Below are 22,266 nucleotides of genomic sequence, written 5' to 3'. Positions count from 1 at the left end.
CCCAGTTCCTCCTTTTTTTTGTTGAGTTTTCATGATCTTCATAAGTCATACAAAGTTAAGTAGCCAGTTTTGAACTTTCCAAGAACCATCCAGTTCAAGTGCCACAAGATTGACAGAAATAAGTAGGCTTTGCTCCTCCGACGAAACCAGGAGAAGTGCCATCATTGACAAAGGTGAAAAATATTATATCCCGAAGCTGGACTTGAACCACCAACCAGTGGGGCCAAGTACTCCGAGGCTTGACGAATAAAGTTTGGTGTTGGTAAAACACGCAAAATACATCTCAAGAAAAAGTTTTCTTTATCGACTTCACAGAAACACACAAACTTGCAAGCAAGCATGCGTGGAGTGAGGGGCCGCAGCATTAACCACCATAGTGGAAAAGCAGATGGGCAGAAGAAAAAGTGTCGAGTAAGCGACAAGATGTAATGATGAATGAGGTCTGTGCCTCGACGCGAACCCGAGGGACCAGCCGGTTGGGCTTGCGCGCAAGGGGACAGAAACCTTGACTTCAACATACTTCAGTCACTTGGAGAGCTGAGTCGCCTGACACTTTTTCTCGCTGCAGTCGCTATTCAACAACTGAGAGTGAGCGTGATCGGACCGTGTTTATCTCTCATCGAATTCCGAGCGACGGGATGGCGAACTAGGCGCAAACATCGGAGTGCTGGAATCGAGACTGGGACGTCGATATGTCTTCTTGGTTGACCGGATTGGGAGTATGGGACGGTGGGTGGCAAATTAATGGCACTATCAAGGCCGGGCTGCACACAACACACAAACGTTCCTACTTGAGTTCCCTTCCAAAAGTCGTGGAGGATGGAGTCTTCTTTGAATTCCTCACCCGAGGCAGGGGCGAAGCCACTTAAGCACGGACGACGATGCCGTTGCGGCGAGAGCTGCGCTCAACGTAGCTATCCTCATCCTCAGAGGAGCAGGAGTCCTCATAGCCGCAGCGCGAGCCACCGCAGTCGAGACGGACACGCTCGCCCTTGCGGGTGATGCCGTAGCGCTCGCAGATGCAGCTGGAGCAGTCCGAAGCGGGAGTGGAGTAGCCGGAGAGGGAGGAGCTGGGGCTGGAGCTGTCGGAGCGGTAGCTGACGGAAGAGCCGGTGGACGAGACGGGGGAGGAGCGCATGTCGAAGTCGGTGATGACGTCCTCATCGTACTCGTCGTAGATGCCGGCAGAGGCGAAGCGGGTGGAGAGCTCGTCGATGTTGTAGTCGGCATCGAGGATGTGACGGGTGGCGTGGGGAGACATGGGCTTGGGAGCCTTGATCTGGGAGATGGAGAGAGGGCGACCCTTGGGGATGTCGACGGAGAGGGACTCGCGCATGGAGGATTTGACGGAGTCGCGGGAGTGGCGAGAAGAGCTCTTGGAGGAGGAGGAAGAAGACTTGGGAACGTCGAGGATGTTCAGAGAGCGGCCGGTGGTGGGCTCAACGGTGAACTCCTCGGAAGGGTTGTGGGAAACGTGGTAGCCATCGATGATGTAGTAGTACCAGTAGCGCTGGCCGGGCTGGACAAGAGCGGGCTGGAAGCGGAAGGTGCCCTTCCACGAGCCAGACTTGGAGGAGGTCTTGTCCTTGGAAAGGGGAAGCTGGCCGGCGTAGTTGTCCCAGGAACCAAGAAGATGGACGGTCTTGACGCCAGAAGAAACACGGAGAGAGAACGAAAGCTGAATGGCGGACATGTTGACTGATTAAGGGGTAATGCTGAAAACGAAACTAAAAACGGATCTTGAGAAGAATGTAAATTGGCGCGTAAGACGGCGAGTCGAGCAAGCAAAAACCAGTTAGTGCTTTGGGGGGGTATGTGAGTGTGAATTTGGGGGGGATAGCGAGACCAGCAAGCTACCGTGATTTGATTTTTTGGTGTATTAGTGAAAGTGAATTAATCGATAGAGCACAGCTCTACGATGGGAAAGGGGAAAGAAAGGGGGGGAGGGGGGAAAACACAACTGGCTTTTGGAAGTTTGAGAACTTGCTGAAGAGAAAAAAAAAAAGAAGAAAGAGAAATGGAAAGAGAGGGAGGAAACTGAGCCTTATATCAACATATCACCAAGAGGGGTAACAACGGGTAGTCACCTAAGAATAGGTCCTGGTCCACAACGGCATGCATCGATCAACAAGAGACTATGGCCGCCTGCTAGTGACCATGGCTGGTCGGTGATATCCAATGTAGAGTGACGGCAAGAGAGGGGTTGCTACCTATCTGATCAAACCTAAGCCAGTCGGCTCTGTCGGTTCCCTGGTACAAGTGATGGCGCAAGTACCACGCATCTGGCCGCCTCCTACGCGAGGCCAATAACAAGACCGGGGCCCAGGAAGATGCTTCCAGGCAATGTGGGCATCAATCGATATCACGAAGCTGTGAGGTAACTGAACCCAGTGTGTCGAGGGTGTGCCCGTCCATGGCAAGGGAATGGTTCCTGTCACGTTCAATGTCTGTCGTTGAACTGGGTCCACCAATGCTACTATAATACTGACCAATGCAACTGCATGATGGGCGGTTAAGCAGCCCGAGGCGAGTGTTCATCCATGGCAGGCAGGCAGGAAGCCAGAACCGGAGAATTTGCTGCGTTGACGGTCCTTGACGGTCCTGCAAGGCGTGTTGACGATTGCACTTTCTAAAAAAGAAGTTGAAAAAGAAGGAAGGAGATGCAATGTCTCGATGCAGCCAACCAGGCACTTCCTGTCCGCTGTGGGGACTCGAGTGATCACTTAGAGGACTTGGCCAATCTGGGTTTAGCGGATGAGATGGGCGTCTAAATCCCTGCCACAGCTGGCCAATGGTCGCTTGTCGTGCGTCGTTTTCGCGCGATCCCCATCAGCTCCCATCACACTTGGACGGCAGCCGCTATCACCACCTCGCTCGATGATGCTTATCCGTTCAGTCTTTACACTAATTGGCAGGAGCAGCTATCCCATTGAATCTCACATCTCGATATCGCCAATGCAATCTGTCAGGAATAGGAACGACCTGGTACAAATCGGCATCGTACAAACAGAGAAAATGAACAAGGAACGCCCAAGTTGTAGAGGTAGAGATAGACGAGGGAGGTGGGGTCAGGTATATACCATCGAGCCTTTCGAACTTGAATGACCTGATCTTGTTATGGCGAATGAAGCGCGCATTTGCGGTCATCATCGCACTAATGTAGGTCCCTCCATGTGTTTTTCTCTGTGTACCTTACTGCGTCCTGCAGTCTTTCATGCAATGCATGCACGCTCGCAGCACACAGCACGCTGCACCAAGCCATCTAGCATTGTCGATAGGACGACAGTTTTCTCACCTTGCTCGGTCCGGCTGGCCGCGTCAATGGGCCATGCTACTCCAGAGTATCCATGTCCGCCATGGTCTGTCCGACCTATACTTTTGACCGAGAAGAGGGGGGGAGCCGGGAGATGAGAGAAAAACCTTCAACTCCGCAGCACCACGAGTGGAGGACAAGCTCGTTTGGGTGCTCATGTGTGCCTTCGGGAGATAGGAAAGGAGCTTGTCTGTCCCGTTGTTTTCAGCCTACACGATGCCTCCATCACGTGTATTGACGAGGTTGAACAATCGGGCCTGTCATGATCCTTGGTGGCTACTGATGTTCTACTGCCAACCGAGTATGTCCGGAAAAGACGCAACCAACCGTGATCGAGGAAAAGGTGCGGTGCAAGCGACGCTTTTGCGCCATTGCAACGTCCTGGCAGCAGAAGATGACCGAGGGCATTTAATAGGTTTCACTTATCACGATCTCCTTAACCTTTTCCTGATCCCAGCCTCCTCATGCATCAAAGCATCTTGTAACACCTTACTCATCTTCACAGCCGGCATGGCTACTCTCAAAAGTCTTTGTTCATGACGTTGACCGGAAGGTTATTCTCAGGACCTGTTGTGATACCTCGTGGTTGCCTTATCTTGTTCAGGTCTCACCGTCTCCCTGACGAGGGAAGGATGACGGTCTTTCAAGACAACTGTATCACATGTCTTCCGCTTCTCTCATCATCTTCCTTACGCAAATTATCATGTACCACCAACCTTTAACAAACATCACAGAAGGCAGACTGTTATCTTGAACTGAACACCAGATTTCATTGCAGTTATTACCATGTATCCAAAGAAATTCCTCTCTCCCGCATGCAACTCAAATCCTCAAAGCCATGATCACTAATTCAAACCCTCTTTCGAATTTAAACCACATCATCTTGCACCAAATACCCGCTGAAAACCCTCATCTGTGATCAAAAGATCAAGCACGCTGATATCCTAGTCTTCACGCGACTACGTGTGTGCTCCCTTATTTCCCATTGCTGGTATTGCCTGACTTTTGAGGAAAGAACTTGCTGAACCTATTAAAGTTCTCCGGCGTCACTTGAATGGTAATGTTCGGATTATACACATTCAAGTTCTTGATCATGCCGTTGCCGTTGCCGTTGCCATTCTTGCCCTTTACGTCGGCAGCACAACGGCCATCGCCCAACAAATGTCCCAAAGCCTGACTCTCGGTAGTTTGGGTCTGGCCATCAATCCCGGTCTGTCCGTTGTTGCTGAAGATGGAGAGTTGAGTTTCAGTGGTGTTTGGGTTTTGGTTCTGTTTATTAACACCACTGGGAGGACCGGAGGTGCCGTTGCAATATCCCTTGGAAACTTTCTGGCAGGAACACCGTGGCTGTTGAGCACGTTCCTTTCCCCTGGAGGTTGAAGGTAAGGGGGGAGGAGGAGCGCTGAGGGCAAAACCATGAGGTTGCTGAGAAGAAAAAGAAGGAGGGCCAAAGAGAGAAGACATGGAAGACATGGAGAACGGGTCAGTCACCTGGGACTGACAGGCGGACGACTGAGTCTCGTCATCATCGTCGTCCTCGTCATCTTCCTCATCCCACTCCTCAGTGTTGGAGTCATAGCCATTGTCGTAAATGTATCCAAAGCAAGAGTCGCAAGAGGCTGTGGGGCAGGACTCATGGGAGTAAGAGTCGCTGTAGCTGCTTTCGCGCGGGACGGGTGCTTTGAAGTTCGAAGGCTTGAGGGGAGGGAACGTGCGTTTCGCTGTCTGCTTCGTCTTGTACATGGTGGTGAGATTGGTAAGTTGTGTTGCGTGAGTTGAATACTTTGACTGGTGGTTTCTGTCCTTGAATGATGGGAATCTGTAGAGTAACGAGAGAGGAAGAGATGATAGATATAGGTATGGCCATTCTTATATCTAGCGCTCCTGACTATGTGAGCCGGAACTGACTTCATCCAGAACCCAAAAGAAGCCCGCGAAACACGTATATGGACTGTGTTCATTGTCCTGCATATCTCCGGGATCATCCAGGAAATGATGCTATGAACTAGCCTTTGTTTCATGCAGATGATGAAGTATTTTCTGAGTGATTTATGTTAGCAGAAAGGAATATATAAGTCAATTTACCTTTCAGTTGATGTATCGTAAAGTTCACATGAAATTATGTTTCACCCACACTGCTGCTGGATGGAACAACAAGAAAAAGGCTTTGTGCGAAACATGAACAAACACCATAAAGAAAGGGATACTGCGATAGAAGTCATCAGCCTCGGTTTCAATGAGCTACATCACCTCCATGCTGGATTAACTCTAGAACGAAACGGCTGGCACGTTGCGGTTTTGGATTTTATCTCACCAGGCAAGTGTCTAAGTACTTTCCTTATGTCGAACGAAGGATTGACCGATGTGAGCGGGTGGTGAAGCAAACCCTTTTAACTGTCTCTTTTCTGGCTGGCCATGTTTTGGTGTTTGGATAGGTACCATTGGGCTTACCTTGAAGCATTTCAGATGATATAGGTAGGTAGTTGGCTTTTGACTGCCAAGTACGTACGATACCTAGGTGACTGGGCAAACACAAGATCGCACGAGGCAAGAAATGGAATGTCAACTAGATCTCGAGGTAGATTAGAAGGCACAGCAAGATTATCTAGCATCAAATGTGATGAACTTAGGATTCTAAGTGTAGCGTACATACTTGATGATGCGGGCGACATTACTGTGCTTCAAGACGGCCCAGCTGGTCACATCGACATTGACACTAAGCCCGACGAGCCCTCGAATATCTTCTGTCGGCCAGTAGACCAACAGAGCTACTCTACAGACACACCAAGTATTATACACCATCGACGTTACAACCTGTCCGCCAAAATCCCAACAGATCCAATAGTTCCGTCCACATCAAGCTGTCCAACCTTCCAGAAAGACATCTGACATCTTTGGGTGATTTTTGCAAGTCCATTTTTTTTCTGCGCATCATGATCGGCCCTATTCTTTACCGAGTAAAGGATAGCCATCAAGATCGCAAGGCAGTGGCGCCGTGTTAGCCGTCCCTCCAAACTAGGGCCCAAAGAAACAGGAATCGAACCCGCCCAGCAATACACAGCGGCACACCTCATTCTCAAAACACGCCTGGCGTGCTCCGAGAGAAACGTCGACGACGGAACCTCCAGTCGTCATCAGAACCAGGCGCCATCCGCAAAAACTTCAAAAAAGAATGACACCCCGGCCCCGGGCCAAGACACTTGGACACCGGATGTCGTCACGCCTACAGCATCGGCGGCTGGCTTACGAGCATCGGCGTCTGGCTCGTAAGCCAGCCGCCGATGCTGTAGACCTGATAACTATGTTCGCAATTCGATATGTAACGTTGTCTTTGGTCTCATCCATATGATCAACGCAGAATACAAGAATAACTGTTTCCAGCTTGAAATCTGCGTGTTGCATGTGAGCACCCTCGGCGACGGCCGATAATAGGAGTATGATCATGGCTGCGGAAAGACACTTTGCACATCAGCTACTTGGCGGACCAAACTCCTGCCCAACTGTGATTGACAACACAGCCGGAGGGGAGGGTGGGGTCGCCTGTGAAAGGAGAGGTAAGAGGGTACGATCGTCTCTGCTTCCATAGAACTTCCCCGTCGTAGTCTTGTCGGAGGATTCATCCGGCTCTGTGATTCGGGTGATCAGTCCGTCATTGTGGCCGTGACAAGACTTGAGATTGCGTCTCTGCGTTTGCTCTGAATGCTGCCGAAGAAGTATCTAGTTGTTTTCTCGCACATGAGACTGAGTAAGTTGGCGCGAAAAGGTGGAATCAGCATTCAGGTTCCCGGGCGGCACCGCGTGGAGGTGCAGAGGCCGACTTCGCCGCCCTCACCAATGATGCGAGGTGAGGACAGTGCTGGAAGGTGGTTCTGTGATGGCCAGCGTGGGTGCGCAACATGAGGAACTGCGCGCCAATTCTGGTTGAGGAAGGGCAAGGATGGACAAGGCCCATGCGAAGGCAGGGGCGCTTCTTGTTTCTGCTAGTGCCGGAAAGATCGCCATCCTCTGGCATCGACGAAGGTAAACCAGCTTGTCGAGCGATTCGTTACTGTGCTCAGGTACCAGGTACTCGATTTTCACAGCATTGGTCTGAATGTGAGACCGAGGTCAGTTTCAAGCCCAAACGGATGATGTGTGGTGTGAGAGCAGACATACGATAGTGGAAGGGCCCGCGATGACCTTGACTGGATCGCTTTGATGACGGAGTTGTCCTCGGACCTGACCAGAGTCGATGACACGCGCTGCGGTGCTGATAACGAAGCCGTACTGGGAAGAGAGCCGAGCCTCAAGGCGATGTCATCAAGGAAGAATGCCTGAGCGAAAACCTTGTGGGCAGGAAGAGGAGGAAAATATGCTGCTGGTAGGACAGTGAGGTTTGATCATACGGTTGGGCCTCATGAATTACAGAACGATGACATATGAGACAACGGAGGTCGGAGGAGGAAAGAAGACTGTGTTGCTGAAATGTCGCTGATGCTGTGCAGTCCGTGGGATGCGGAGATTGGCAAGAGAGCGAGCGTGTCGAATGAGGAAAAGTGAAGCTTGAGAAGAAGGACAAAAGTCGGGGGGAGAAGAAGGGAACTTATAGAGGTACAAAGGCGGGGATGCCTGCAGTGATTGGGTGAACACAAACGGGCCAAACAACAGCTGGGGAGGCCAATAGGTATACACCCTAGATAGGTACTATACACAGTACGCCGAATGCTTCGTCCCCAACCCTGCTTCCAGGACTTTCTTCCTGTCTTGGTTGAGCTATGTACCTTCCTCAGTATCTTGTTTCTTTTCCAATTGGCATTATTCACTTCCGTCTACCTGGATAGGCGCTTTCTGTAAGTCTTAGAGCCCCTTCCTGTCCTAGGTTAAGAGTTGTTCTGTTCGTCGCGTCGCTGCAAGTCGGAAAGCACAGACCAACAGACACCCGAACACAGGCACACAGGGCTGTCATGCGGGGCATTCGATAGCTGCGCCAGGTCGTGGCCGGGCAGGAGCGGGAACCAAACAGACCCGCTGCGAGGTCCACTTGCCGCGTCACGAAATTTACTGCACGTATCGTACAACTTGACGTTGCACTGTAATTTCATCATTACACTCGGACATGAAAGTTGCATTCCTTCTGAACGCCATTCCGTCCTTAAGGTTCGCCACCCGTACTTAATCTGTCAGCCTTGCATTGTCAACCAGATATCAGTTTTACACGCCCACAGCCACGCCCGTCATGCCGCCAGCTAAGAGCATGACGGCCAACCCGGTCAAGGCACCGCGCTACCGCGCCGGCAAGCCCACCGGCGTCGACTCCGAATCCGAATCCGACAACGTTCCCGAAGACGAGGAGGAAGCCCCCAAGAAGCCTCCCACGCGGAAAGCGCCAGCGCCCAAGTTTGCCAATGCAGCAGGTCCTGGCCGAATCATCAGCCGTGGCAACGATGGCAAGATCAACTTGAAAGCCGCCGGTATAGGCAGCAACGCCCAAGACAACAGGGAAGAAGAGAAGAAGCGACGGGAGGCAGCAGCGAAGGCGCGCATTGCGGCCGAACAGAAAGCAAGAGAGGAAGGGTTTGTGACAGAGGAGGAAGACGAAGAGGAAGAGGAAAGTGGCAGCGAGGAAGAAGAGTCGGAAGAGGAAGAGAGCTCAGAAGAAGAGGAAGCACCAAGGCGGTTGATGCTGCGACCAAAGTTCATTCGAAAGGCCGACCGCGAAGCTGGAGTAACTGCATCCAACTCCGCCTCGACAAACAAGAAATCGACACCCGAAGAAGACGAAGCAGCTGCCGAAGAAGCCCGCCGCCGCGCCGCCGACGAGCTTGTCGAAGAGCAAATCAAGAAAGACCTTGCCGCCCGCGCCGCTGGCAAGAAGCACTGGGACGACGACACCGACCCAGAAGACGATCAAATCGACGACACGGATGACATTGACCCCGAAGCCGAATACGCTGCCTGGAAGCTGCGCGAGCTGAAGCGCGTGCGGCGCGAGCGCGAGGCCATCGAAGCCAAGGAGAAGGAACTCGCAGAGATCGAGCGCCGACGGAACCTCACGGAAGAAGAACGTCGTGCCGAAGATGAGAAACACCTGCAGCAGCAGAAGGAAGAGAAAGAGGGCAAAGGCAAGATGGCATACATGCAAAAGTACTTTCACAAAGGTGCTTTCTACCAGGATGAGAGCAAGGAGATGGGACTGGACAAGCGCGACATTATGGGCGCGAGGTTTGCGGACGATGTTAAGAACCGGGAGCTGTTGCCCAAGGCGTTGCAGCTGAGAGATATGACCAAGCTGGGAAGAAAGGGCGCCACCAAGTACAGAGACCTCAAGAGTGAAGATACGGGACAGTGGGGTCGCCTGCATGACAATAGGCCAGGGAGGGAGTTTGACAGGTTTGGAGATGAAAGGTTCCAGCCTGATGACTCTCATAGGGATCGGTACAGGGATAGGGGTGGTGATGGGCCGAAGGGCTCGAATGCCATTCCGCTGGGTGATCGGAAGAGCGCCCCGGAGAGGTCAAGGGGTGATGACAGGCCGCGTGGTGAGGATCGGTATAGGGGAGGCGATAGAGATCGCAACCGTGATAGAGACCGTTCTCGGGACCGTTACCGTGACAGGGACGGAGACAGGGACCGTCACCGGGATCGGGATCGGGACCGTGACAGACGTCGGGATGATGATTACAGGGAGAGGCGCCGGTCGCCGTCTCCAAGACGTGATCGTGATCGCGACCATGGCGAGCGGAGGAAACGGTCACCATCCAGAGAGCGGGACTGGTATGAGAGCGACAAGCGAAGAAAGGTGGATACTAGGTAGTCCATGTCTTGCCTACCTGCGGCCTCGTCGGCTCATGCAAGAACTTCTTACATTAATATTGTTGTATCGTCAAGGTGAATGTGCATACTTTTTTTTCATCCCGACGCCAAACCACCTGGTTATACCTATCCTCATGCCAATGCCGAATACAAACACATGGAAACCAGATTTATACCTCCAATTTTCACATCATCAAGACATGTCTACAAACCCCAGAACTTCGAGATCCAGTCTAAATCCTGGTGACCTCGACTCTTGCCCTCTCAAAGATCCTATGGGCAAGCATCCCACCTGGCGCAGCATCCGCCTCCGACAGTTTTGGCGGATACAGTGTCATCCTGGCATATGTACCAGCTCGCTTGCGTTGTGATAGATACCCGGGGTTGATGACCAACACACTTTCAATGACCTAGACAACAAAGTCAGTAACTGCACGCATCCCCGGGATAACAAGCAAATTCAGCACCACAGAAAAAACATACCTTGGCGAAAGGCGGCAACGCGCTCGGCACAATCAAGACATCCGGACGCACATTAACCATCTCGCCCAACTTCAAATAACTGATATCCAGCATGGCGCCCGGCGCAGCCTGCCCGTCAATCACCTGTCTCCCCGTCTTGGGCAGCTTCGTCCGATCCGTCGGCGGAAACAGTGGGAAGTAATGCCTCTGCTCGATCAGATACCTTGCCACCCTTGACAAGCCATTGGTATCCTCCACCGTGCCGCCGATCAACTCCTCATGCTTGAGCTCCCACAGCGCATCCTGACTGCTGATCCCCACCAACGTCTCGTTGAGGCTGAGCGTCATTGGGTTGCCAAGGATCTTGATGCTCTTGTGCAGGCCGAGCTCCTTGGGGGGAAAGGCGTCTTGCGGCCAGGAGACGTGGCGGTCGATTACGTCGCGAACCGAGGGAACGAGCAGGATGGTGACGTGCGGGTTGGCGGACACGAGTCGGTTCAGCGCGGGCGAGATGAGGTACTTGAAGACGGTGCTCATAGTGGCGGCGTCCGGGTCGTAGACGGCTTCCTCGGGGAGGTCGAAGTCGCCTGATGCAATGAGAGGGTGCTCGGCGTCGATGAAGGGGCCGGTGAGGATGACGGCGTCGGCATAGGTGTCTGCTGCTTCGTTGATGAGAGTGTGGAGAGGCTCGAAGTCGAGGTTGTCGTCGGCGGTGTAGGGACCAGAGGCGAAAATGACGTTGAGAGGCATGGGGTTTTCGTCGTCGGTGTCCATGGCGTCCGGACCGCCGCGTAGCCTCTCACGGTGTGCTGTCATGGTCTCTAGTGTGGAGGCAGCATTGCCCATGAGAGGCATGCGTATGACTTCGTTGACGGTGAACTCGCGCCCTGTGGTATTGGTTCCGCGTAGTGCGACGATCTGTCCGGGGAAGAACTGGTAACCCTTGAGCTTGCTGACGTTTAGGGGTACCCGGAAACCGCCGCCCAACTTTCTGGAGGTTTCTAACACGAGGGAAGCGGCGTTGAGCTTGCCCTCGGACGTATCAGAGGCGACACGCCCGACTGCCACGATCTCTGTGGTACTCTGCATAGCCGCGCTGCCAAATACCGACTCGTCCAACTTGTAATGTTCCAGAATTAAACTTGTGAAGTCGTCTATCCTGTCGTCCAAGATCTCGGATGCTTCAGAAAGCTTCATTGCTAGTGGCTTGTAGCCCAGTTTCTTCAGATCGGAGGCGGCAGTAAGTTTGATGCGGGACTCGCCGAAGGGAGCGATGGGTGGTTCGGGTGCAGGGAGATTTTCGTTGAGGATTTCGATCACTTCGCCGGCGTTTTGTCTGTCTTTGAAAGAAGATGGTCTTGGAACGGTTAGCAAGGTACAGTCCGTATGCAGGGAACTGGTCTGGACATACGGAATCACGCCCATGGCATCTAGTTGTGCCTCCAGCTTCATCGGCGAGCTTACGGGCTCATTCTTCAAGCGGGAGCCGATGGGAGTCCCCATTGGTGTTTTCCTAGCCGAACCAAGCTTTGCTGCCCGTCGTGCTGCCGGTGTTGTGAGTCCGTCGAGCATACCAAATACATCGCTATTGTTTCTCGCTCCTGGCCTTGGTGTTCCTCCCGGTCGCTTTTCGGTCTTGACTTGCTCCAGCGCCTGAGCTCGGTTTGCTCGTTCTAGTGTGTCTTGTAGGTCCTGCTTGAACTTGCGAACAGTGGACATGGACATCTTGGGCTGGTCCATGTCCATCTTGATGCAGTACGATTCCCACTTGAAGAACATGTCTTGGACGTCGAGTTCGTGCAGGCGCATAATCGATTGGAGCTCATATATGACATCTGGAGAGAGCTCGGTGTTGGCAGTGCCGAAGCGCTCGTTGAGCTCGGCCACGACTGGATCGGCCATGATCGCAATGGCAGGTGATGTTTGCGTCTCGTTCTTCTCTTCGGTGCTCGTGGTGTTTGACAGGTTTAGTCGATGCGGTCCCGTCCCTACTTGAAGTTCCAACAAATAGTGGTTTGGGTTGTGTAATCGCAGCTTGAGTGGCACAATCAACAAACAAATAATTGGGTATCACGAATATGATCATGGAGGGGAACTACACATTTACGGAACGCGCCATTGCTAACCGCGCCGTAGAAATCAATTAACGCGAAAACACGCTAACCCAATTGGCAGGGGTGGTCCTTGTGGCCCGAGGGTGTGACGCAGCGACGCTGTAGCTCAGGGGATCTGTGGCTGGTGCGCGGCGGCTTCTCTACCTAGCTCCACAATCCGGAAAGCGCTTTGCTGCAAGTTAGTTGAGATGTACTTGCAAGTTGCAGACGGATCGTCCGAACTCTTCAAAGTTAACGCAGGGACAGCAAAATGTTTTCATGAAGACTCGAGAATATTGGCACGTTGGGTTTGTCACATCTTCCGTCTAGCTAGCACATATTTTTAATGGTGAAATACAAATCTTCTACATCTCACTTGCTTCCAAGTCTTGGCTTTGCTTCGGTCCAGACGGAAAGACATTCGCCAATTTCCGTGATCATCGAAGCGATCTGCCCTGAGGCCAGCAATCAAAGCCCCTAATCTGGTTGCGGCTGACACATCGTCGGTCGCTTGAGATTGGGCTGATGGCATCGTCCAATTCTACTACACTTCCACTTCAACGTATCTCAACTTTCTTTGTTTTAGGCCAACCTCCTACGTCTCGTTCCCTTTTTTCCTGCATTTTCTGATCTTGCTCACTCTACTCTCTTTAATTCCCAAATTCTTTACCACGTCGCTCGCTCAAAATGGCCACTGTCCTCAAGGTCCCTCTGGCTTCCCCTACCCCTGACAGCCAGCCCAAGCCCCAAGCGGCGCTTACGGCTGACCAGCAGGAAAAGTACAACTGGTTGCTCGAGCAAGTCAAAAACTGGAAGGAAGTCCCTGCGACTGAGGGCAAGGCCGGTCCCATCACCGATAGAGAGAAGTTCTGGTTGACTCGGGAATGTCTCCTCCGCTTTCTGCGCGCAACGAAATGGAATCAAAAGGAGGCTGAGAAACGCATCCTGGGCACGCTCACGTGGAGGAGAGAGTACGGCGTCGAGGAGTTGACTGCGGATCACATCTCACCCGAGAACGAGACCGGCAAGCAGATCATCTTGGGCTACGACAAGGAGGGCCGCGTCTGCCATTACCTGAACCCTGGCCGCCAGAACACCGAGGCCTCTCCTCGCCAAGTCCAGCACCTCGTCTTCATGCTCGAGCGCGTTATCGACCTTATGCCGCCCCAGGTTGAGACCCTGTCTCTGCTCATCAACTTCAAGTCGAGCAAGTCCAGGTCCAACACGGCTCCTGGCATCGGTCAGGCTCGCGAAGTTCTCAACATCCTTCAGAACCACTACCCCGAGAGACTCGGGCGCGCTCTCATTATCAATGGTATGTGCAATGCCCAATGTCTGACGAACACCCAAAAACTGACCAAGCACAGTTCCCTGGATTGTCAATGGCTTCTTCAAACTCATCACCCCCTTCATCGACCCCAACACCCGCGAGAAGCTCAAGTTCAACGAGGACATGAAGAAGTACGTCCCCGCCGAGCAGCTCTGGACCGAGTTTAACGGCTCTCTTGAGTTCGACTACGACCATGCCACCTACTGGCCCGCCCTGCAGAAGATGTGCGCCGAGAAGCGGGAGGCCAAGTACCAGCGCTGGGTTGCCGGTGGCCAGCAGATTGGCGAGCTGGAGGATTTCATCACTGGGCATGCTCAGGTTGGCGTTGCTGGTCCTATTGCCGCTGTCACCTCTGCTCCTGAGCCCACTCCTGCCGCGTCTGCGCCTGCGCCGGCTGCTGAGCCCGAGACTGTTTTTGCTCCCGAGACTGCTCTTGCTTCCGAGACTGCTCTTGCTCCTCCCCCTGTTGCTGCTTCCGTACCAGTGGCAACGGAGGCTCACAACGAGGCGCCAGCCCCGGCCCCCGATGCTGCTGCTATTCCAGAGCCCACACCGGCGGCGGCGCCAGTGGAGGAGAAGAAGGAAGAGGAAAAGCCAAAGGTTGTCGCGGCAACTGAGGTCGGAGAGACCACTGCGTAAAAGGTGCGCTCAGCTGTATAATAGACGGTGTTGGGGTTAGTCGCAATGGGTTTAGGTAAAGAGTAGAATGGAGCCTTTGTCGCGTATTTGATACCAATTATAGAAAGCTAGGCGCCATTAGGGTGTTTCTGGTCAGTTGGACACCATAGAAGGCGAAGCATAATATCAGTCCAGTTTGGACAAAGGGTTGGCACTGTTTTAAGAGGTCCCTACCCTACATAAAACAACACTCGGTCTCACTACTTAATAGGGGTTACCTAACGTAGTGACAACCACGCCAAAGTTTGTTTAACACTCTTCAAACACTAGTAAAACTCAGTGGAACATGAAACGGGTCGCTGCTTCGCCATATAACCTGATGCTCTACAATCTCTTGACTGTATGGCTATTGTCTGAACACAGGTTTGTTTTGGCCGCTGTGAATGGAGTCAAGTTTTGGTACATGTGTGAGACACCCAGTGGGACCTCTTGCGCTAACAAACAGTTTTAGGGGTTGATCTATACACTATATTCCAGTACTAGCCACGCACCAGTGGAAAAGACCCAGGCACTACGACAGAACCATTTTTCATGTAATGCCAGAGTACCGAGTTCAATCTCGCAGTTGAATGAAGGCTTGGGTTGTCTGCTCTCGTCATCAAGACGAGTTTTGAAAGCACGAGCTCATCTACCGTCACGCCCACATTCCATTTCTCCTCCTCCTCCTTCTTGGCACGATTGCTATTGTATCTTATCGATCATGGTAGTTTTCATGCATTTTCACCTTATGGACAATTTTTGACTCGTATATCTTGCCTGTCGCTTCCGAGTTTATACCGTAAGTTTCCAGACTGCTTTTTTTTTTTTTTTTTTTTTTTTTTTTTTTTTTTTTTTTTTTTTTTTTTTTTTTTTTTTTTGATCGCTCACACTGGTCTTCTTCTGCTCAGGAGCGAAACAACATTATTCGTCATTTCACTCATAGAGTATAGTCAAAGCACACGAGATGAAGCCCTTCTTGGAAGCATGTCATCAGATAGTGAGAGTGAGTGCATAGGATACCTAATTCGAAGCAAGATACCTAATAACAGCGAGTAAGAAGAACCACGCCAACTACTAGGTAGCCAAGTTCCCCAAACTCCCACACCTTACACAGCTGAACTATACTAGAAACCGGCCCGGTTGCTCAAGCACTCGTTCGGGCGTGCGTTTGGTCTGGGAGGGACGGAACGGAGCGGAACGGAACGGGTGGGCAAGGAAGACGGTTGTTGAGATATTCCGGGGGTTTCCCGGTAAAATATTGCTTAGTTTGGATGTGGCCGGACGGGAGATCCTGGTTAGCATCAGATGTGGCGAGGGTGCTATATATATACACTATATAGGTATGCAGCTGGATGCAGGCTGAAAGGACGTTGTTTGGCGTGGCATGCTGAATGTTTATCTGAGTCCAATACTTCCAAAGTCGCATATGCGTCAACTGACCATCGAGAGTGTATGTAATCAGTTCTGAAGCGTAGCAGAACAAGGGGGTAAACATGACTCTGCTCTGGGTCAATAAGTACTGGGATTGTGCTGCTTCAGCTTCGAGAAAATGCAACAGAAGAGAACAGGAAGTGTCAAAGTATCGACGGGTAAGGAGTTGAGGGGTATAGTATAGTATAGTATAGTATAGTATAGTATAGCTGTATATTGTATGATCTCCATGGTAACGTTTGGTATTGCCAAAGTTACAAGCATCCGGTTATAGCTTTGTTGCATCACAGACTGCATCACATCCCCACGAGATGGAACTCTGTCCTAGTGCAGTAGATTCTCCCATGGAACAGATCTTCTGGCAAAATGTGAACAGAAGAGAAGACTAGGTATTCCTGGAGATCCTGTCGCTCAATGACCCTAAAAATGATCTTCAACTTGCCGTTAGCCAGATCCTGACTCAGGACACAATGACAAGTAATATACACTACGGATGAACAAGGCGAAGAGGATCTCCCGGCAATGGTAGCATGTGTCATCGTGGCATCCGTCCCTAGCGGACAATCACTGATGACGAAGCGTTCCTGCAGATTGATCATATACGTCTGAGGTTGGCAAGAAGGAAAAAGACAGAAGAGCAGCGAATGAGAAGAACGGAAATACCAGTGATAGAAGATAATCAGGATATAGCAAGCATAAAGGTAAACGTTCGATGTAATCAGTAATTGTTCGCCACCACCTGGTTGAAGTATCGTGGTGAAGGTGAATGCAGTCTTGTCGTTCATGCTGTCTGAGCTATGCAGGATCAAGATTTTATGCATGCGTGTTTGTTTGATCTTGTCGGTTTTGAGATTGATGAATCGCCCAGCGTTATGAGATGTGTAAATGTCGACGGCGGTGACGCGAGTCATCGTATCGTCAAATCTGGGGTTATCAAACGAGTCGAGAACGGGTTGTCGTCAACAACCTAACTTCCTCAATGGGCAAGATGTCTTCCTTTTTTTGACAGTGCATGACCAGGGTAAACCCGGTCTTTTAGTTTTTTTTTTTTTCGTCAATGTTTGGCTGACGCTTGACAAAGCGCGAGTTTCAGAAGTTTCGGACTCCGTCTTGGGATTGGTGGTTTTTTTGAAGAGGAATGGGATGCAACCTTATTGACCGTGCATGATCATGCGTCAAAACCCGGCACGGAGAAGGCACTCTTGTGACGGAAGAGGACACCCCGGCGAATTTAGGCGGGTAGGGTAGATTTGACGACCATGCGAAGTCGTCGTTCTTTTCTTCCTGCCCGCAGCTTCGGACAGGAGCCGATCATCCGAGGTTGATAGGTTCTCTGATGGGCCTGTACCCCGGGGCGCTCGGTGACTACCTCGGAGCCGGGGGCGGACCGCTCGTGCAACACGAAAGTCCGGCTTGATAGAACCAAATGTTCGCAGCACCAGACTCTGCCGGGTATAAGGCCGGGAAATGTGCTTAGTTGTCACCCAACATCACTTACTATGTATGTGTGACCTTCGTATTGAATTCTGATGGTCATCGTTTTGCTTCTGGGTATCATCCATCTTTTCAATGGAGCGTAGCCAATGAGAGTGGGGTCTTTCTTCCCTCAACACTCATCGAAAAGGAAACATTGTACAAAGAGCGAGTCGGTGTGCCTTTAGAGGATGGACTGATGAGTAACCGCTTGGTTCATATCCTCTACCTCTAAACACATGTCGCACTAGCTGGACGATGCTGAGTGGACCTCGGTCGCATCGCTGGCGTGCGTTCGGAGCAGGTGCCTAAATCCAGTCAAGTACACCATGTAAGGAGACCGGACCGTCATGCTTCAACATCGATGGAAGCCCCGAACACGATGTGCACATGCCCATTTTGGCAACCCTGCCCGGGCTCGTCCGTCATGCGGCTCATGCCAGGTACACTAGGTAAATCCGAGGCTGACAGCGAGCACAACGGCTTTTATCGGGCAAGGGGAGCTGATGTATATGGTCCATGATGATGAGGAACGAGCGTCCACTTTCAGGGCTGAAGAAAAGGAGAGAAAGAGAGCACCACCGTCGCCTAATGACTGCCGAGAGCTCCGTGACCAATGGATGGGCGGAAACACCAGGAGACGGTGAATGACTGCGGCGTGCTTGTAGTGTATAATCCCAGTTCAGGCCAGTGACTTTCCATGGCCGTCATCAATATCTTACCAGGGATTGGCCTTGAGCTTATCGTCATGACCACATGGCTTCCCGCGGCCAGGTGTGTTTCGAGAATCTTCAAATCTGTGTTGACGATGGATGGCTCTGTGGCTATTTTGGCAGTTTGCATCTCCAGCTCGCGCGCGCCGATTGCTGTAGGACATGTTTCCGACTTTCCTATTCCCAAGAGTCAGTGGTGCCTTTACGACATCGCGTGTTTCGCATAATTGTACTCTGTCAGCTTTCTATCCACAGTGCTTTTGCCTTGTTTCGCCGGCGCACAATGCTTACGGCCAGTCAGACGTGCATAATGTTATGAACACTTTTAAAGAGACATTCAGACGAGAGACCAATCAGCAAACTGAGCGGGTAGCCGCATGAACGATCGCCGCCGTCGTTTCGCGTCGGGGAGAAAAAAACAAGAGAAAGCAGACCGCGAGCGCGTTTTGTCCTATTCTAAGTTCGTTCGCAAGGCCCATTCACAGCTCTAGTAGACGGACGATGTCCGAATGCCCCCTCCAGCCGGATGGGGAAAGGGGGACGAAAGCTCCGCCAAAGATCATATCGCTTGTTAGCAGTGAAGGTCGTCATCAGAATATGTAACCGCACAGTGCACCTTGTGGTGACAAGTGGTGTGCGGGGCGAGTTGAGAGCTCTTCAATGTCCTTTTTTTTTTTTTTTTTTTTTTTTTTTTTTTTTTTTTTTTTTTTTTTTTTTTTTGGGATCGAAGTCTCCTGCCGTTCTTCCCATGTTTCCTATCCGGGCAGGGCAGTTGTTTGACGTGTTGTGTGTGCTGTAGGTATGTCACGACTCAGGACAACGAGTGTGACGTTGTAACCCCCGCCAAAGAAACAAAACAGAAATGTAGGATTTGCATTGGCATGCCCCTCTTTTGACATGTCGATGAATGTGTGCATTGAGACGGCGCACATCATTGGGGGTGAGATGGATGGACGGAATTGAGGGTTGTTTTGAGGTGAGGGATTGGATGGATGGTCGGGCTTCTCAGGAGGAGAGATCAACTCGGGGTCAGAGACTCTGTCTGAGAGGAAGAGGAAAAGGGAAACAGAGGGCACAGACCACGGCAACGGTCCTGTAGTCTACTGCTTGGAAGCTCGAAATCTGAAAACCAATGGAATCGCACCGCTTACTGACTTGTGTCCCGCTAGTGATCCTTGTCTGCTCCACAAATCCAGGGGTAATGTGGATTCTCGACCCTGTCCTTGTCCGTCGCTATTGCTGTCGCTGTCTCACTGTCCAAGCTCCTTCAAGTTCGTTTTGATGGATGTCTCCCTCGCAGGGATACCGGTCATGGCATCGCAGTCGCATTGAATCTCAGACCATAACGAGGAGATGCCGTGTTTTGAGGTGTTGAGATCTAGAGAGCCTGTCTTCTCAAGGGTAACAGACCTCAATCAATTTTTGAAATGGAGAATCTGCCGTGCCGGAATAAACATCCTTTCGGAGATAGCCACGCCCAAGAAAAGGCAGGCATTACATACATACCTCTGGTCTGGTTTGATCTGGAATCCTAACACGGAAAAACGCCCGCTTGGCGCGGTTTCGCAACACCGGGCTATCGGAACGTTGTCCGTTGTCATCTGATGCTAATGCTATTCGAGTCTCCACGCCGGTTTTCAGGACTATATGATAGTAGTTGTTTTGCGGTCTTTGCCGTCTTCGATCACGATCTTACCAGTGTGTCCGGCTTCCTCAGTCATGTTTGCCATCAGTTTTTAGGAGCTAGGAAGCATTCTTGCGGACCTGGCGGCTGTTATATAAAAATTGCCCCGCTCCTGGTGGTTCACATGCCCAAGCCCGACTTCATTCCAATGGCGAGGTCCCGGACCTTCCCCGTTGCGAGCATGAGGCTGCTCAGACCAGTGCGAGATCGAAAGGAACGTGGGAAAACATGGACGATGTGGGCTGGCAAGAAGATCATATAGCCGTCCCGGTACACAGCTGTTGTCATGTGATAAGATCAATCAGCGACTTGTTCCTTTCTATCAGCGCTGTATCGTGTTCGTGCTGGGTATCTCAAAGAAGGCTGTCGATGGATGATCAGTGTTATCGCCCCCATCTCGCCAGTTCTCTGCCTCTAGTGTAACATTCTTCTCAAGCTTATCGAACTGACCGCGTCATGCCAAACACCGGAAGAGAGCCCATCACAATATTGGTTGCAGTGCTTGTGGGGAGCCGCGTGGAGGGAACTTGACCTGCCTGGTTCAGATTCTCAACCGTCAAGACGAGCAGTGAGGCGTGTTGTGTATTGACGCCGCATCAGCATCACGGAGTAAAAAAAAAAAAAAAAAAAAAAAAAAAAAAAAGGCGCTAACGCAGGAACACACTGCAGCAATGCAAGGTCGCAGCACTGTGCACAGACGTGCATCTGACGTCTCTGCCCCCGCACTTGAATTGACTCCTTCCTTCTATGTCGGGTTAAAGTCTCTTTTTCCGCGCCCTGTTCTGTCTGCGGGCAGCAAGAACGGTGATAGCAGATGCACTTGAACAAACTTCCATCTTGTTGTGGCGATGTCCTGAAGGATTGTCAGCCAAGAACACCAACATCAACAACCCCTTGCCTTTTCCCCATATCATCCCGATGAGACAGGAAAGCCGAGAACGTGGGCTGTGCTTCGGGCTTCTAGGTCCGCCAGCTGACCCGACAGACCCCCACTGATGACTGACCAATCCGCCAATGCACGACGAATTCGACTAGTACGGGACTCGAGGGGGTTGAGGCTTGTATCCATTGGGACTAAACTTGTGAAACTGTCTCACAGAACACACAGCGGTCTGAGGACAAGGATGAGGAGACACAGACTCGAGTGTTCGCATGAGATCGATGAGCTTTAGCGACACCAAGGAGCTGGAGTACGCACGTAATCGCCCATCCTAGGATCGCGACTCAAATAGATGGAGGCTAGGCATGGTGGTGGAAGAAGAGAAATGGAATAACAACAGCGACGAGGGCGAAGCGAACAACACCTACTTACTAGGTACTACTAGTAACGGCGTTAGTTGGACATGAACCCTTGAGACAGTTTAGCGCACTGTGTGGTCGCTTGAGGTCTCGCTGTTTACCCCCTTTTCAGTCCCAGGAGGGCCGGCCAAGACTGCCCCCAAACTATGGAGCCGAAGTCCTTAAATGAACGCCGATTGGTGTTCCTGAATTTGGCATCAGGCACTTCTTGGCTTTTCTGGTGTGCACACTAAAAGCCCTCACGTCGCTGCACCCCCGGGAACGAACTTCTTTTTTGGATCGCTGCCCCGTTGCTTCGCTGTCCCTGTACAAACTGAAGACGCCTCGGAGAGGCTAACGGCGCGGATTGCCAAGGGAAGCGACGGGCCAAACAGCCAGCTCTGGCTATGTTGGTGTTTAACGGCAACGTTAGGTAGCAACAAGGAAAGGGTTTAAAAAACAGAAAACACAGAAAAAGAAAAAGAAACAAGGACATGGCTATATAACGGCCGATGGTGGAAAGACCATCGTGCCACACACACCTCTCTCTCTCCAGTGTCAAGTGGATGATTACTAGTGCAGCTTGATGCAATCCGAATTCGCGCCATATCGTGCCGATCCATTGCGCTAACCTTCAGTTCAAACACCTGGTGGAGGCATCCGGTTTGTGCGAGAGTCAGGCTGCTGCTTGGTCTCGCTGGTAGCGCTGTTCGAATACCATATGACTGCTGGGGCTCCCAGTCCCTCCTGACCCGCCAACCCGCGGCAATGGCAATGGCAGACGTCGACAACAGGGCCGATCAGCTAGGGGACTTTAGAAGGGTCCAAATTTATTGAAGGCCTTGAGAAGCCACAGGGTGCTGTTTCCGTGAGTATGCTGTCACTGTGAGCATCACTGAATGGCGATCTGCTTTCCAGACTGTACCCCGAATGGGCCCGATGATGAACGCGAGCGCACGTTGCACAGCAGGATTATCCGGGTAGCTACGCATCCTCTTTATATGAGGTGGACAGGTGCCAGGAGAGAAAGTAGCAGATGG

General features: G+C 51.6%; 8 protein-coding genes across 8 annotated transcripts; 2 read left to right on the top strand and 6 right to left on the bottom strand.

The window, feature by feature from the left end:
• Nucleotides 1-691: 691 nt before the first annotated feature.
• Nucleotides 692-2,022, bottom strand: B0T23DRAFT_8826 (uncharacterized protein). Its single transcript, XM_062841936.1, has one exon. The coding sequence runs from the start codon at nt 1,691-1,693 to the stop codon at nt 866-868; it is 828 nt and encodes a 275-aa protein (XP_062696763.1). The 5' UTR covers nt 1,694-2,022; the 3' UTR covers nt 692-865.
• Nucleotides 2,023-4,070: 2,048 nt separating this feature from the next.
• On the bottom strand, nt 4,071-5,343 carry B0T23DRAFT_8748 (uncharacterized protein). Its single transcript, XM_062841927.1, has one exon. It carries the CDS (start codon nt 5,054-5,056, stop codon nt 4,289-4,291), a length of 768 nt encoding a protein of 255 aa, XP_062696762.1. The 5' UTR covers nt 5,057-5,343; the 3' UTR covers nt 4,071-4,288.
• A 1,512-nt stretch (nt 5,344-6,855) lies between these two features.
• On the bottom strand, nt 6,856-7,544 carry B0T23DRAFT_8759 (uncharacterized protein). The gene is made up of 3 exons (XM_062841929.1): nt 7,469-7,544; nt 7,146-7,402; nt 6,856-7,054 (listed from the first exon to the last, which is right to left on the bottom strand). The coding sequence occupies exons 2-3, from the start codon at nt 7,313-7,315 to the stop codon at nt 6,955-6,957; spliced, it is 270 nt and encodes an 89-aa protein (XP_062696761.1). The 5' UTR covers nt 7,316-7,402; nt 7,469-7,544; the 3' UTR covers nt 6,856-6,954.
• A 470-nt stretch (nt 7,545-8,014) lies between these two features.
• Nucleotides 8,015-10,106, top strand: B0T23DRAFT_307366 (splicing factor, Prp19-binding domain-containing protein; the record flags this gene model as incomplete). The annotated part of the gene is made up of 2 exons (XM_062834418.1): nt 8,015-8,142; nt 8,477-10,106. 2 exons carry the CDS (start codon nt 8,015-8,017, stop codon nt 10,104-10,106), a joined length of 1,758 nt encoding a protein of 585 aa, XP_062696760.1.
• A 5-nt stretch (nt 10,107-10,111) lies between these two features.
• On the bottom strand, nt 10,112-12,662 carry B0T23DRAFT_8738 (DNA polymerase alpha subunit B N-terminal-domain-containing protein). The gene is made up of 3 exons (XM_062841924.1): nt 11,979-12,662; nt 10,589-11,924; nt 10,112-10,515 (listed from the first exon to the last, which is right to left on the bottom strand). The coding sequence occupies exons 1-3, from the start codon at nt 12,467-12,469 to the stop codon at nt 10,339-10,341; spliced, it is 2,004 nt and encodes a 667-aa protein (XP_062696759.1). The 5' UTR covers nt 12,470-12,662; the 3' UTR covers nt 10,112-10,338.
• A 332-nt stretch (nt 12,663-12,994) lies between these two features.
• On the top strand, nt 12,995-14,909 carry B0T23DRAFT_349065 (CRAL-TRIO domain-containing protein). The gene is made up of 2 exons (XM_062836028.1): nt 12,995-13,975; nt 14,028-14,909. The coding sequence occupies exons 1-2, from the start codon at nt 13,348-13,350 to the stop codon at nt 14,627-14,629; spliced, it is 1,230 nt and encodes a 409-aa protein (XP_062696758.1). The 5' UTR covers nt 12,995-13,347; the 3' UTR covers nt 14,630-14,909.
• Nucleotides 14,910-16,266: 1,357 nt separating this feature from the next.
• Nucleotides 16,267-17,116, bottom strand: B0T23DRAFT_369246 (uncharacterized protein). Its single transcript, XM_062836503.1, has one exon. The coding sequence runs from the start codon at nt 16,987-16,989 to the stop codon at nt 16,375-16,377; it is 615 nt and encodes a 204-aa protein (XP_062696757.1). The 5' UTR covers nt 16,990-17,116; the 3' UTR covers nt 16,267-16,374.
• Nucleotides 17,117-19,000: 1,884 nt separating this feature from the next.
• On the bottom strand, nt 19,001-20,219 carry B0T23DRAFT_416716 (uncharacterized protein). Its single transcript, XM_062839644.1, has 4 exons — nt 19,961-20,219; nt 19,767-19,907; nt 19,519-19,651; nt 19,001-19,302 (listed from the first exon to the last, which is right to left on the bottom strand). Exons 1-4 carry the CDS (start codon nt 19,992-19,994, stop codon nt 19,020-19,022), a joined length of 591 nt encoding a protein of 196 aa, XP_062696756.1. The 5' UTR covers nt 19,995-20,219; the 3' UTR covers nt 19,001-19,019.
• Nucleotides 20,220-22,266: the final 2,047 nt, after the last annotated feature.

This window comes from Neurospora hispaniola (genome assembly GCF_033458365.1).
Source record: "Neurospora hispaniola strain FGSC 10403 chromosome Unknown B0T23scaffold_1, whole genome shotgun sequence".
Taxonomy (NCBI): Eukaryota; Fungi; Ascomycota; class Sordariomycetes; order Sordariales; family Sordariaceae; genus Neurospora; species Neurospora hispaniola.
Note: the sequence above shows the minus strand (reverse complement) of the source record. Positions and strands in the feature narration are given on the sequence as shown.

What these genes read in the sequence shown, in the direction of transcription:
- B0T23DRAFT_8826 (XM_062841936.1), bottom strand. Translation starts at nt 1,693, where the DNA reads ATGTCCGCCATTCAGCTTTCGTTCTCTCTCCGTGTTTCTTCTGGCGTC.
- B0T23DRAFT_8748 (XM_062841927.1), bottom strand. Translation starts at nt 5,056, where the DNA reads ATGTACAAGACGAAGCAGACAGCGAAACGCACGTTCCCTCCCCTCAAG.
- B0T23DRAFT_8759 (XM_062841929.1), bottom strand. Translation starts at nt 7,315, where the DNA reads ATGGCGATCTTTCCGGCACTAGCAGAAACAAGAAGCGCCCCTGCCTTC. An exon ending in GTCCTCACCTCGCATCATTG is followed by an intron (nt 7,055 to 7,145) that starts GTGAGGGCGGCG and finishes CAACTTACTCAG; the next exon opens with TCTCATGTGCGAGAAAACAA.
- B0T23DRAFT_8738 (XM_062841924.1), bottom strand. Translation starts at nt 12,469, where the DNA reads ATGGCCGATCCAGTCGTGGCCGAGCTCAACGAGCGCTTCGGCACTGCC. An exon ending in GATGCCATGGGCGTGATTCC is followed by an intron (nt 11,925 to 11,978) that starts GTATGTCCAGAC and finishes AACCGTTCCAAG; the next exon opens with ACCATCTTCTTTCAAAGACA. An exon ending in CGTTGCCGCCTTTCGCCAAG is followed by an intron (nt 10,516 to 10,588) that starts GTATGTTTTTTC and finishes TTTGTTGTCTAG; the next exon opens with GTCATTGAAAGTGTGTTGGT.
- B0T23DRAFT_349065 (XM_062836028.1), top strand. Translation starts at nt 13,348, where the DNA reads ATGGCCACTGTCCTCAAGGTCCCTCTGGCTTCCCCTACCCCTGACAGC. An exon ending in GCGCGCTCTCATTATCAATG is followed by an intron (nt 13,976 to 14,027) that starts GTATGTGCAATG and finishes GACCAAGCACAG; the next exon opens with TTCCCTGGATTGTCAATGGC.
- B0T23DRAFT_369246 (XM_062836503.1), bottom strand. Translation starts at nt 16,989, where the DNA reads ATGACTCGCGTCACCGCCGTCGACATTTACACATCTCATAACGCTGGG.
- B0T23DRAFT_416716 (XM_062839644.1), bottom strand. Translation starts at nt 19,994, where the DNA reads ATGGCAAACATGACTGAGGAAGCCGGACACACTG. An exon ending in TGAGGAAGCCGGACACACTG is followed by an intron (nt 19,908 to 19,960) that starts GTAAGATCGTGA and finishes ACTATCATATAG; the next exon opens with TCCTGAAAACCGGCGTGGAG. An exon ending in AACTTGAAGGAGCTTGGACA is followed by an intron (nt 19,303 to 19,518) that starts GTGAGACAGCGA and finishes CCTCTCAGACAG; the next exon opens with AGTCTCTGACCCCGAGTTGA.